The sequence below is a fragment of the Dasypus novemcinctus genome, chromosome 3 (assembly GCF_030445035.2).
Source record: "Dasypus novemcinctus isolate mDasNov1 chromosome 3, mDasNov1.1.hap2, whole genome shotgun sequence".
Taxonomy (NCBI): Eukaryota; Metazoa; Chordata; class Mammalia; order Cingulata; family Dasypodidae; genus Dasypus; species Dasypus novemcinctus.
Window position 1 is genome coordinate 35,545,671 of NC_080675.1, and position 14,859 is coordinate 35,560,529.

General features: G+C 38.8%; 1 protein-coding gene across 7 annotated transcripts in view; it reads left to right on the forward strand.

Moving 5' to 3' along the window:
* The window catches only part of NUMB (NUMB endocytic adaptor protein), a 231,673-nt gene that overhangs the window by 150,035 nt on the left and 66,779 nt on the right, over nt 1–14,859 (forward strand). For 3 of the 7 annotated variants that reach the window (XM_058293102.2, XM_058293104.2, XM_058293101.1), the window contains exons 1-2: nt 5,377–5,498; nt 8,813–8,953. In XM_058293102.2, the coding sequence (XP_058149085.1) occupies nt 8,828–8,953 (126 nt within the window). In that variant the 5' untranslated portion in view covers nt 5,377–5,498; nt 8,813–8,827. Of the gene's footprint in view, nt 1–5,376; nt 5,499–8,812; nt 8,954–14,859 lie in introns of those variants that run through there. The other 4 variants (XM_058293103.2, XM_058293105.2, XM_058293099.1 and 1 more) reach the window with 2 other exon arrangements.

Genomic DNA, 14,859 nt, shown 5'->3' on the forward strand with positions numbered 1-14,859 from the left:
AAGGAGAACTGCCCAGCGCGAAAGAAAGTGCAGCCTGCCCAGGAATGGGGCCGCACACACCGAGAGCTGACGACACAACAAGATGACGCAACAAAAAGAAACACAGATTCCCTTGCCCCTGACAACAACAGAAGTAGACAAAGAAGACGTAGCAAATAGACACAGAGAACAGACAACCGGGGGGGTGGGGGAAGGAGAGAGAAATAAAGAAAAATAAATAAATCTTTAAAAAAAAAAAAATTCTTCCAATACTGTTGATTCTCTGGTCTTGTATGTCTAGACTTATCTCACCTAGCAAATAACTTCCACTGTGATGGAGGTCTATTTTATCTTTTGCTTCTTCAAATGTATAGTATGCCCTATATGATAGGCACTGCTGGAACCCAGGGATAATACTTAAATAAGATACAATCTGCCATTAAGGAAATAGACCATTGCTATAAGCCTTCTTGAGTGAGAGAAATAAGCAGAGGTGGCAGTGGGAATCATGTGAAATGGAAGGACCCAATCCAGGCCAGGTAGAGACTTGCCAGGGAAAAAAATGCTAGCTTCCCTGAAAAGTTTAACTCCTGAGTTGAGTTATATAGCTATATAATGTTCAAGGTGTTTAAAAGGACCTGTTTGTCTAGATATCTGACAATGTAAAACAATATTAAAGTACAGAGAAATTTGGTTGTTTCTGTCACTAACATTTTTTCCTAATAATAAAATATGCAGCATTTTCTGGCGTTCAAGATGTCCAAGCGAGAGGACCTGCCAGGTCCTCTGGTGCAAAATTCTGGGTTTCCCTAGGTCTCCTGGTAGGAGTCGTGATCAACTGTGCTGACAACACAGGCGCCAAAAAACTGTATATTATCTCTGTAAAGGGGATCAAGAGACAGCTGAATAGACTTCCTGCTTCTGGTATGGGTGACATGGTGATGGCCACAAGTCAAGAAGGGCAAACCAGAACTCAGGAAGAAGGTCCACACAGCAGTGGTCATTCGACAACAAAAGTCATATCAGAGAAAAGATAGTGTGTTCCTTTATTTTGAAGATAACGCAGGGGTCATAGTAAACAATAAAGGAAAGATGAAAGATTCTGCTCTCACAGGACCAATTGCAAAGGAGTATGCAGACTTGTGGCCCAGAATTGCATCCAATGCTGGTAGCATTGCATGATTCTGCAGTATATTTGTGTAAAATGAAATAAAAACATTAAAAATTTTAAAAATAAATAAAATATGCAACATCTCCCAACCCTCCCTCCGTTGTTCACACTTAACATTGGTGTGGTACCTCTGATACATTTCATGTGAGAATGTTAATACATTTCTGTTCATTATGGTCCATATTTGCTTTAGGTACATTTTCCCCCATATACCACTTTATTATTAATACCTTGTGTTAGCGACATACTTTTGTTTTAGATCCTGAAAGAATATTCTAATATTATTAACCCCAATCCTTACCCATTCCAGTGTTCACTATTATACAATCCCACATTTTAATCCTCTAGCTTTCCTTTCTAATAACATATACAACTAACACACATACCTCAGCACTGCCATCATGTCTGTCCACCCCCCAAACCACTACAGTCAACCTAATGATAAATTCTGCACAAATTAGGCATCAGTTCCCCATTTTCTACCCCTCTTCAATCTCCTGGTAACCAGTCATCTAGGTGCTACCTCTGAGAGTTTTATTATTATGTAATAATTAGTTAATATTAATGAGATCATACCATATCTATCCTTCTGTGCTTGGCTTATTTCATGCAACATAAGGTCCTCGAGGCCAATCCATGTTGTTGCATCAATATTTCATGCCTTCTTACAGCTGAATAATAGTCCATTGTATGTATATACCACATTCTGTTTATCCATTCATCTATTGATAGGCATTTGGGTTACTTCCATCTTTTAATAAATGTGAATAGGGCTGCTATGAACAATAGTGTGCACATATCTGCTCGTGGGCTTGCTTTCAGTACTTTTGGGTATATACTTAGTAGTGGGATTGCGAGCTCAAATGGCAGTTCTATATTTAGCCTCCTGAGGTATCACCACACTGTCTTCCACAGCGGATACACTATTCTGCATTCCCACCAGTAATAAATGAATGTGCTTCTTTCTCTACATTCTCTCCCATACTTGTAGTTTTCTGTTTTTTTAAAGGTGGTCAGTCTAGTAGGTGTAAAAGTATAGCACATTGTGGTTTTGATTTGCATTTCCCAAATAGCTAGTGATGTTGAGCATCTTTTCATGTTCTTTTTAGCCATTTATTTTTCCTCTTTGAAAAAATGTCTATTCAAATTCTTCGCCAGTTTTTTAATTGGGTTGTCTAATTTTGTTGAGCTGTAGAATCTCTTTATATATGCTGAATATTAGATCCTTATTAGATGTGAGGGTTAGGCTAATGTGTCATCTTGGCCAGGTAATGGTGCCCAGTTGTTTGGTCAAGCAACACTGGGCTGAATATACTGCAAGAACTTTTCATGGACTTTAATCATCTGTGAGTTGATTGCATCCATGGCTGTTTACATCTATAATCAACTGAGGAGATTGCCTTCAGCAATGAGTGATGTCTCATCCGATTAGTTAAAGGTCTTAAAAGAAGAAGTGATTTCAGCATTCAGAGAGAAGGTTTTCATCTCTACTTCATACAACCAGTGTCTCCTGGGGAACTCCTCAAGGACCTCCTTCAGGGTCCATGGCTTATAGTCTGCCCTATGGAATTTGGACTTGTGCATTTCCACAGTTGTGTGAGACAATTTTATAAAATCTAATACTATTTACAGATATCTCTTGTCAGTTCTGATTCCCTACAGAACCCTTACTATTACAGCTTGATACTGGAAGTGGTTCTTGAGAAACAGAATTTTAAAGATGTGATTTCTGAGTTGGTTCTGGGACTTTTGCAGTTGTCTCTCTACTGTGATTAGAAGACAATGAATAGGAAATGGATGTGGCTCAACCAATTGGGCTCTTGTCTACCATATAGGAGGTCCAGTGTTCGCTGCCCAGGACCTCCAGGTGAGGGCGAACTGGCCCACACAGAGTGCTGGCCCTCTCAGGAATGCCACCTCACACAGGAGTGCTGGCTGACGCGGAGAGCTAGCGCAGCAAGATGACACAACAAGAGACACAGAAGACAGAAAATAAAAAGATGTAGCAGAACAGCAAGTTGAGGTGCCACAAGAGAGTAATCACCTCTCCCCCACTCCGGAAGTTCCCAGAATCAGTTCCTGGAGCTGGCTAATGAAAATACAAGCAGAAATAGAAGAACACACAGTGAATGGATGCAGAGAGCAGACAACGAGGGGAATTGGGGGGGGGGTAATAAATAAAATAAATCTTAAACAAAAAAAGAATACAACAAGCAAAAACAAATGAGCACTAATGACTGTTTCCAGTAATCAAGGACTAATAGTCCATGGTATGAGTTAGTAATAATACGCAAAGAATCACCACTGAATAATACTACTTCCATGCTTATAAAAGGCAAGTCCCTGGGTAAGAGTGTTTTTAACACCTTCACATTTTTGTGGAATTAAAGGTACAATGAAGTTGGTTGCCTGAAACATGGACAAAGGTAGCTGACACTGCCTTAGGTCCAGATGCCAGAATTGCCCTGGGATATTCTAGATGAGGAGATCCAAAAGCTTAGAGTAGGGGTTCTTAACCTTTTTTTGTTACATGGATCCCTTTGTAAGTCAGGTGAAAACCATGGACCCCTTACTAAGTCCATACTATACTGTGTATTATTTAATAAATATATCACACCAACACCTCCCCACAAAAATAATGCTTATTTTTTAAAATTTCAATTCAAACTCAGGGACCCCTTGTTAAGAACCCCTGGCTTGGAGAGATTGGAATGTTTTACCATTTAAGACCAGCCCACCCACTCAGGAATGTCCAGAAGGCACATCTTTTACCAGGACTATGAGGAATAAATTTGTGAGACTAATTCCATCTTCCCTGAAGAGCTCTGTGTTTGCTCTTCCCTGTAGGCCAGATATTACCATGGGAAGCTGTCAAGGAATTAGGATCCTTAAACACCATGGGGGTGATCAGATCCTGGGCCAGCAGAAACCAAGGGCAGCACTTAATCACCAAAGACAAGGTGGGCATGGCTACCACAATGAAAAGTAGACTTAAAGCAGCAATCAAAAAGACTGAAGACATGGCGGTGGCAGTGTGCCTGAGGCTGAAGGGATGCCGGCCCAGTCAGGCCTCAGCGCAGCCTACACACTCTGCTTGCTCATCCCTGCCCCCAGGTCGCACCTGGCCGTGACGGAGCACTCACCCGCCCGGTGCCCGGTGCCCCTCATCGAGGTGGAACTGTACTTCTTCATCTCCGTGTACCTATTGGCAGGCCCAAGTCGGAGAGCAGCCCAGGTGCTGGTGCAGGAGCTGGAGCAGTACCAGTTGTTGCCAAAGAGGTTGGATTGGGAGAACAACGAACACAACAGGAACTATGAGGAATTGACTTGTAAATGGAGCTCTGATCCATCTTCCTTCTTTTGCTCCGCCCATGTCTTTCCACCACTTGTTCCCTAGGAATAATATCATTCATCTTTGAAGGTGGAAAAAAAAAATCCGAGTTGTGTAGATCATGGGGTACCTAGAAGTAAAATAGATAGACTATCTAACTAAATTCCTATTTGATCTGTATAAGGAGCACAGTTCTAGGTCAAGTGAACAAAGCCCTAACTTGAATTACAGAAACAGAGTCATGGTGCCTTAAGCAATTCCCAGACTTGAAACAATTTATAGACCCAGAGCCCCTTGAATGAGGAAAAGGCCAGATGCCCATGGGGAAGGACTCTGTTACACTGCCAAAAATTTGTAACAATCTTTCTCCCAGCCTTCCCCAAAGAGACCTATGGCCTTTAACCAGGGTAACTGTGCACTGGGGGAAAGGAAATGATCAGGCATTTGGGGGGTTATTAAATACTGGCTCAGAAGTAACATTACTTCCAACAAAACCAAAACGTCACATTGGTATACCAGTCAGAGTAAGGACTTATGGAAGTTAGGTGATCGATGGGGTTTTAGCTTAGGTTCATCTCACAGTGTGTCCAGTGGGTCCTCAGACTCATTCTGTGGTTATTTCTCCAATTCCAGAATGTATAATTGGAATAGACATACTCAGCAACTGGCAGAATCCCCACATCGATGCCCTGATTTAGGTATTGAGGGCTTTAGAAAACGCCAAGTGGAAGATACTAGATCTGCTCCTACCTAGCAAAACCATAAATCAAAGGCAGTACTGCATCCTTGGAGGGATTGTAGATATCACTGCCACCATCAAGGGCTTGAAGGATACAGGGGTGGTGATTTCTACCACATCCCCATTCAACTCTCCTATTTGGCCTATGCAGAAAACAGATGGATCTTGGAGGATGACAGTGGTTATCATAAACTTAACCAGGTGGTGACTCCAATTGCAGCTGCTGTCCCAGATGTGGTATCATTGCTTGAGCAAATCAACACATCTCCTGGTATCTGGTATGTAGCTATTGATCTGGGATATGCTTTTTTTCTCAGTTTCCATTAGTAAGTACTACCAGAAACAGTTAGCTTTCAGCTGTCAAGGCCAGCAATATACCTTCACTGTCTTACCTCCGGGATATATCCTCTCTCCAGCCCTATGTCACAATATTGTCTTCAGGGAATTCTTGGCTAGCAGTTTTTCTCTTTCATTACCTTAAATATGTCATACCACTGCCTCCTTGCCTCCATGGTTTCTGAAGAGAAATTGGCACTTAGTCTTATTGTGGTTCCCTTGTATGTGATGAATTGCCTTTGTCTTGCTTCTTCCAGGAATCTCTTTATCTTTGGCATTTGACATTCTTATTAGCATGTGTATTGGAGTAGGTCTACTAGGATTTATTCTGTTTGGAGTATGTGGTACTTCTTAGACATCTATATTTATATCTTTTATAAAAGTTAAGAAATTTGGGGCCATTATTTCCTCAGATATTCTTTCTGCCCCTTTCCCTTCTCTTCTCCTTCAGGGATATCATAACATATATGTTTGTACACTTAGAACTGTCATTCAGGCCCCTGAGATCCTGCTCAAGTTTTTCCATTTTTTTTCCTCTATCCGTTCTTCTCTGTGTAAGATTTTGGTTGTCCTGTCTTTGTTGATTCTTTCTTCAGCCTGCTCAGACCTGCTGTTGTATATTTCTAGTGTATTTTTAATCTCTTCTATTGCACTTTTCATCCCCATAATTTCTATTTTTTTAATACTTTTAAATTCTTCTCATGCTCACCCAGTGTTGTCTTAATATTCTTTATCTCTTTAGCCATATTTTCCTTCATCTCCTTGAATTTATTTTGGATATTTGTTTGAACATCATTGGTTTGTTTTTTCAAAGTCTTTGTATCCTCTGAAGTTTTATTTCATCCTTTAACTGGGCTATATGTCCCTGTTTCTTAGTATGGCTTGTTAATTTTTGCTGATGTCTAGGCATCTGATTATCTCAATGAGTTAACTCAGATGATCAGTTTCTCCCTCTTGTCTAGGGTTTTATTGTTGATTGGCTTTGTGTTAAAACTCTTTGACACTTGGTTCAACTCATTCTAGACATTTAGAATTGGCTGTGTTTTATCAGATTTGTCCAGCTCTTCTTAATCTAATTCTTGCCCTGGATATGTGGTGCAATTTTTAAGATAGCACTATTTGGGAGCATATGTGACTCAAGCAGTTGAGCACCCACCTCCCACATGGGAGATCCCAGGTTCGATTCCTGGTGCCTCCTAAAGAAGAGAAAACAAAACAATGAACAGACAAGAAAAAATGAACAGACAATGAGAAAAGACAATGAGCAAAAACAACAAGCAAAACGATGAGCAGGGAGCAGATGTGGCTCGAGCAGTTGAGCACCCCCCCTCCTACATGGGAGGTCCTGGGTTCAGTTTCCGGTGCCTCCTAAAGAAAAAGTGAGCAGACAGCCAGCACACAACAAACAGACACAGAGAGCAAACAGCAAGCACAAACAACGAAGGGGATGGGAGAAATAAAATAAATCTTCAAAAAAAAAAAGAAGAAAGCTCACTCTGGCAGTAGTCAGGAGAACAGGTTGGAGTGGAACTCTATTGGAGGTAAGGAGGACAGTAGTATGCTTTTGGCATAATTTAAGCAAAAATGTCTGAGAATAGTGGGATTGGTGTAGTGGAGGGGAAATGAATTTAAGAGATACTGCGAAAGTGGAGTTATTGGCTCAAAGAAAGGGTGAATACAAGGATGGTTTCCAGGTATCTGGGTGATTGGGTAGGTAAGTAGTCTTCTTTACTATGAGAAAGAAATTAGGAAGAAATGAATCAAATAGACTTTTGCCTCATTACTTAAAGTGCCAGTTTGAGCAAGAATATAGGTGTTTTTATTCTCTAATGTTTGCATTCATGTATATTTGTGTGTGTGTGAATGTGAAAGGTATCAAGGAATGTTATGGAAGTCTGTTAGATTAAGAGACTCAATTAGAATAGGAATAAGTGATGTGCTTAAAGGCTGAGGATTCCTTTGTTCAATCCTTTAATTTCCACTTTAGACACTATAATTTTGAATTGAGAAATGGTAAATTCATTTTAAACATTGAGAGATTTTTACATTGCCATTGCTTTGTCAGAATTTTTTCTTTTTAAAAAGATGTAAGATTGGCTTGTCTATGTAAATTAACTAGTTTGCTAATAGTTCTGCAGCATTATGCATATTAAAATACAAAATGCTTTTCGTCAGAATGCAAACTTTTGATTTTCAAGACTTTCCTTGGTGTCATGTGGGGATTAATATCTAATCCCTTGCTATTTAACATTCGTGACACAGAGGACATTTCCTTTTTATGGTTTTGTCATGTCATTTTCTCCAGTTATCTTTTAGGCTGGTTGAGGTTAAATCCAAAGAATGTGCCATGTTCCTTAACAGAAAACTAGAGGTATTGGTTTCAGATTTTGACATTATACTCCGTAAAGGGACACTTATTTTAGTATGTTTATTTATGGGTTCTTGAATGGTCTGCTGTTTCTTAGGAGTTAGTTCTTCCATCCCTGTAGTTTTGTGATTTCTACTGCACCTTTAAAGGCATCAAAGGAGTGCCTCTTCCAGTAACAAAACAAATAATTGACTACAGTTTAACACTTTAGAGTTTGTGATGAAACTTAGATTTTTATCATTGAAAAATTCTATATTACTATAATAATTATAGATTTGAAAGTACATTTTGATGTCATACTGTTAGCAAAAGCTGCTAACTTTAGACTTTTTCTTCTTCAAGTATGTTTAAGGAAACTCTTCTTGCTCTTTCTAAAGCATCTTATAAAAAGGTAAGTGTAGTTTATGCTTTGCTTAGTGCCTAATGTCTCCAAAAAAGATCTCCAAATTCCAGTGTTTCCAGATGATTTTTTCCTACTAAGTATGAAAGTTTTTAGAATGTTTTTAGACATTGCTAGTAGTATATAATTTGGCCTACATGTACAAATTCCCATTTTTAGGAGTTGCAATAAGTTTGATCAGTGGGGAGAACTACTTTTTGATTTATTATAATTAAAACGCTTGGAAGTTCTTAGAATAACATTCCTTCAAATTCCATGAGAGTTTATTGTTGTTTTATCAGGACTAGTATTGTAGTTGTCTTTTCAAAAAGTAAAATGATTTGTTTGCTTGAGTTCAGTGTCACCCTAAGAGGTAGTATACTAATTGCTCATTTTCCCCTAAGCCAAGCCTTTAATTTGAAACATTAGGGTTTAGTACAGTATTCTGAAGTTTAAATATGTGAAAAGGTAGTAATTCCTTTTTCATATATCTTTTTCTCTGTCCATAGGTTGTAAAAATTAAAATGAACAAACTACGGCAGAGTTTTAGGAGAAAGAAAGATGTTTATGTTCCAGAGGCCAGTCGTCCACATCAGTGGCAGACAGATGAGGAAGGGGTTCGTACTGGAAAATGTAGCTTCCCAGTTAAGGTAAGAATTGATGTTTCTGTAAATCTTTATGTGGAAACAAATTGATAGTCTATTGTATGTAGAATCTCATTGATTAGATTGAGTCTCATGCTCTACTGACTGAGCTAGCCAGGTGCTGAAATCTCATTAAATAAGACACTTGAGAACCCTCCAAAAACTAATCACATCTTGTTCTGATAGAGATGAATGAGAAGAAAAAGTGATTGTTCTCTTTATGTTTAAATAATTTTTAGTATCAGTACAACTAAGATCACTTATGAAAGAAAATCCTGAAAAACCCAAAGATCCTAAATTATCTAGATTTAGTAATTTTCAGTGGGATAAGCTTTCTCAAACACAGGTCCAGTGTGGTTGTAGAAAAATCTTTAATTGTAAGAGTTAAGTAAAACGGGATTTTCTCCATAATCTTGAATCTTTTAGTGGCATAGAGGTCACTTAAACTAATGCCTTCATTGGTCAGATCAGGAAATAGAAGCACATAGAGGTTAAGAACATAGTACATAGAGTTTAAGACCTAGACAAGGGAGTGCTGTCCGGTGCTTTTTCTTACTACTATTAGAGGCTCTGAAGAAGAAGGGTCATATTTATTGACATGGAAGAAATGTATCTATTATATTGTTTAGTGAAAAAAAAGCAATATATTATTAAAGTACTGTGTCAGATCATTAGATGAGGAAGAAGTAAAAGAATCTAGATCAAAATGTTAATATCTTGAAGAAAAAAAATTTCATTCAATATAAAATGTTAAATTTTTTCCTCTATTTTCTATACATTATTATATAAGTATAAATATTCTTATTGTGATTTTTCTCCTTTCTCTTTTAAAAATTTTAAATGTTTTATTTTGGAATACTTTCAAACTCTGAGGCCAGTTACAAAAATAATGCAAACCCCATATAGAGAACTCCAGCATACCATCCCCCACCAATACCCAGATCTGCCAGTCTTAACATTTGCTGCCTTTGCTGTATCATTTTCTATCCTTCTTTCCTTCCCTCCTTCCTTCCTTCATCTCTCTAGTTATTTTATGAGCATTTGAGAAGAGGTTGCACTCATCTTCTTCTTTGAACATGTATTACTTCCATGTACAATTCTTAAGAGAAAGGATATTCACTTATATAAGCACCTTAAGTACAATTGTCAAGTTCAGGAAATTTAATGTTGGTATAAATAGTAAATTCTATATTCCATTTTTTTTTCTGTCCCATTAATGCCCTTTTGAACCTTTTTTCCATTCTTAAATCCTGTATCATGTATTGTATTTAATTGAAATTGTCTCTTTATTTTCTCTTTTTTTTAAAAATTACGGAAAATACACACAACATAAGTCTTTACTACTCAACCTCCCAAGCATACCATTCAGTGGATTCATCACATTCACAATGTTGCAGTATTTTCACCACCACCCATTACTATAACTTTCTCTTCACTCCAGTTGGATTCCCATACTCATTAACTTCCCATTACCCCTGCCCCTGGCAACCTGTACAGTACTTACTGTCTCTATGAGCTTACATATTCTCTTATATTTTCTTTGTAGTTAGCATGGGGCTTAGATTCAACATCCTCAATCTGTAGAAATCTTACTTGTTTTGATACCAGCTTAACTTCAATAGCATACACAAATCATGTTCCTGAACCCTTCCGTCTCACCACCTCTATGTAGTTTTTTTTTTAACACAGGTTTACTTTTTTTTTTTAAAGATTTATTTTTTATTTATTTCTCTCCCCTTGCCCCACCCCACCCCGCTCCCGTTGTCTGCTTTCTGTGTCCATTCGCTGTGTGTTCTTCTATGTCCACTTGTATTCTTGGCAGCGGCACTGGGAATCTGTGTCTCTTTTCGTTGAGTCATCTTGCTGCGTCAGCTCTCCATGTGTGCAGCCCCACTCCTGGGCAGGCTGCACTTTTTTTGCATGGGTGGCTCTCCTTATGGAGCGCACTCCTTGTGCATGGGGCACCCCTACACAGGGGACACCCCTGTGTGGCATGGAACTCCTTGCGCACATCAGCACGGCGCATGGGCCAGCTCACCACCCAGGTCAGGAGGCCCAGGGTTTGAACTCTGGACCTCCCATGTGGTAGGCAGACACTCTATCCATTGAGCCAACTCCATTTCCCTATGTAGTTCTTATTATAAATTACATATTTTTACATCTAAAATCATTTATTTAAATTACTTTTAATGCATTTGTCTTTTATATCTTGTAGGACGTAAAAAGTGTAGTTAAAAATTAAAAAGTACATTAGTACTGGTATTATATTTACCCATGCATTATCTTTACTGGAGATCTTTATTTTTTTCATGTGGCTTCAGTCAATTGTCTACTCTCCTTTGCTTTCAACCTGCAGAACTCCCATTAGCATTTCTTGTAGATCCAGTCTAGTGGTGATGAAGTTCCTCAGCTTTATCTGGGAATGTCTTAATTCCTCCCTCCTTTTTGAAAGACAGTTTTGCTCAATACAGAATTCTTGCTTCGTAATTTTTTGCTTTCAGGTCTTTAACTATGTCTTCATACTGCCTTCTTGCCTTCACAGTTTCCAACGAGAAGTAGACATTTAATCTTACTGAGGCTCCCTGGTATTTGAAGTGTTGCTTCTCTCTGGCAGCTTTCAGAATGCTTTCATCTTTAACATTTGACATTTTGATTGTAATGTGGCATGGTTTGAGTCTTTTTGGGTTTATACTGTTTTGGCGTTTGTTAGGTATCTTGGATGTGTATATTCATGTCTTTCATTAAATTTGGATGTTTTCACCCATTATTTCCTTGACTGTTCTTTTTCTCTTCTTTCTAGGACTCCCAAAATGTGTGTATTGGTAAACTTGATGGTATCCCACAAGTTTCTTAGGCTCTGTTCATTTTTCTTCATTTTTTATTTTTTCTCTCTCTTCAGACTAGGTGATTTAAATCATCATATCTTCAAGTTCACTAATTTCTTTCTTCTTCCAGCTCCAATCTGCTGTTTCTACTCCTTGTATTAGTCAGGGTTCTCTAGGGAAACAGAATCAACAAGAGATATCTGTCAATAGTGTGTGATTTTTTTTTTTTTTTTAAAGATTTATTTATTTATTTATTTTCCCCCCCTCCCCTGGTTGTCTGTTCTTGGTGTCTATTTGCTGCATCTTGTTTCTTTGTCCGCTTCTGTTGTCGTTAGCGGCACGGGAAGTGTGGGCGGCGCCATTCCTGGGCAGGCTGCTCTTTCTTTTCACGCTGGGCAGCTTTCCTCATGGGCGCACTCCTTGCGCGTGGGCCCCACGCGGGGGGCACCCTTGCGTAGCACGGCACTCCTTGCGCGCATCAGCCCTGCGCATGGCCAGCTCCACACGGGTCAAGGAGGCCCGGGGTTTGAACCGCGGGCCTCCCATGTGGTAGACGGACGCCCTAACCACTGGGCCAAAGTCCGTTTCCCTAGTGTGTGATTTTGTAAGAGTCTCTCACGTGACCATGGTGGTGCAGAAGTCTAGGTTCTACAGGCAGGCTCCAGTGAAAATCCAGTGAAGGTTCTTGATGAGTTCTGGGAGACGTTGACTGTCCAAAGACGAACTGGGAAATTCTCACTCATTGCTGGAATCACTTCCCCTTTTAAGGCATTCAGCTGATTGGATAAAGCTTCACTCATTGCTGATGGCAATCTCCCTGACTGATGTAATTGTAATCAGCTATCTATGATTTACCACTGCAGTAAAGTCAATGTTGAGTAAAGTCCATAAATGCCTTTGTATTACAGTTAGCCCAGAGCTTGCTTGACCAAACAACTGGGCACAATTACCTGGCCGAGTTGACAGAATAGCCTAACCATCATGCCCCTCTAGGAAATTTTACATTTCTGTTACTGTGGTCTTTAGATCTGTTTGGGTCCTTTTTATAATTTCCACCTCTTAATTGGTGTTCTCTTTGGGTTCATCTATTGTTTTCCTGATTTCCTTTAGTTCTTTGAGCATGTTTTCCTTTAGCTCTTTGACCATATTTAGTATTTTTTAAAAAGTTTTTGTCTGATGTGCCCCATTTCTGGTCTTCCTCATTGATAATATCTAATGCTTTAATCTTCTCCTTTGACTGGGCCTTCATTTCCTACTTCTTTATGTTTTGTAACCTTGTGTTGCACTTGGACATTTTGATATTTTAATGTGCTGTCACTGGAATTTTAGTCTGGAATGTCTCTTCCTTAAGCTTATATCCAACGAAATGTGATGGCAGAGCTTTCCTTGAATGTCTAAGCTAACAACAACAGTAACAAACTCCTTTCTCAGTCCTTGCTGATTGACCTCTGCAGGTGCTCCCCTTCAGAGCTTATCTATACAATGAGCAGTGAGTTTACAGAATAGCTCCAGGCCAAAGTGTAGGGGCCTTTCTGTTCACCTTCTGTAGCAGTTGGATATAGTTATGAATTTAAAAAAAGATTTTGAATTATGTTTGTAAATTGGTCTGTACCTGGGCATGATTAAATTATGATTAGGGCTTTGATTGGGCCATGCCATAGGGTGTTGAGTCCTTGTCCCTTGATGGGTGAGGACCCTTAGATAAAAGGCATGGCAGAGGACAAAACTGAAGCTTATTGATGTTGAGGATTTTGATGTTGGAGTTTTGATTTGGAGTTTGATGCTGGAGTCTTGAGCTGGAGCCCTGGGAAGTAGGCACAGAGAGGAAAAAGAAGCAAGCCCCAGGAAGAGAGGACCTAAGCCAGGAGAAGAACACAGAGGAATAGAGATGCCTCTTTAGACACAGCAGAAACCCCCAGGAGAGAGATAGAGCCGTTCGCCTCATAGTCTACAGCTGACAGGAAGTTGCACACATCATGCTCTGCTAACACTTAACACTTCCAGGTACATTTCCTGGAATAGGATACTCACTTTGTAACCACCCGAAATACAACTATCAAGTTCAAGAAATTTAACACTGATACAAAGCATACATTACCTATTCCTGTTTTCTCAGTTATTCCTATCCCTATTATGTCCTTATATTTTTAGTTGGAAGATGTTTATTTTTATTTTATTAACATATACAACCTAAAATTTCACCCTTTAATCACATTCAGATATATAATTCAATGATGTTAATTACATTCACAATGTTGTGCTACCATCACTATTATCCATTACCAAAATTTTCCATCATCCTAAAAGAAATTCTGACCAATTAAGCTTTACCTCTCTATATTAGCCTCTGCTGTGTCTAATGGAGCCTTCTCTCCTTCCTCACATATCTGCTTCTCTTTGTGTATACTTCCCAGACTCCAGGATCAAAACTCTAACTTAACTCTTCTGTCTTTTCGTTTTCTCTGTGAGTCCCTGCCCACCAAGGGGAGCAGGGACTCAACATCCTACTGACATGGCCCAATCAAAGCCTTAATCATTCTTTAATCAAGTGAAAGTGAAATGTCTGAATCCAGTCCAATCTAATATGCCCAGAGGTACAGACCAGTTCACAAACATAATCCATTATCTATTTTTGGAATTCATAAACAATATCAAACTACTATACTCTCCATTCCCTAACCCCTCCCCATCCCCTAATAACTTTTTTCCTAGTTTCTGTAACTTTTTTTCTAGTTTCTGACTTCATAAATTTGCATGTTCTAATTATTTCATATAAGGGAGATCATACAATATTTGTGTCTGACTTACTTCACTAAACATGATGTCTTCAAGGTTCATCCACGTTAGGTATATATATATTTTTAAAACACATGCTTTTGAGGGCTGACTTCTACAGTATTAAAATAATAGTAAAGTTAGTTGAAGCACTTCTAATCTGCTGTGAAATATATAACTTTTAAGTATTTTGTGTGAAATAAATAAGGTTCAGTATCTTTCATTGTAATTTTCATTAATCATAAGATAAAGCTAGATGGTATGTGCTTTAGAGACATAATCCTATGCATGTAGGGCAGCTTATCTACTATA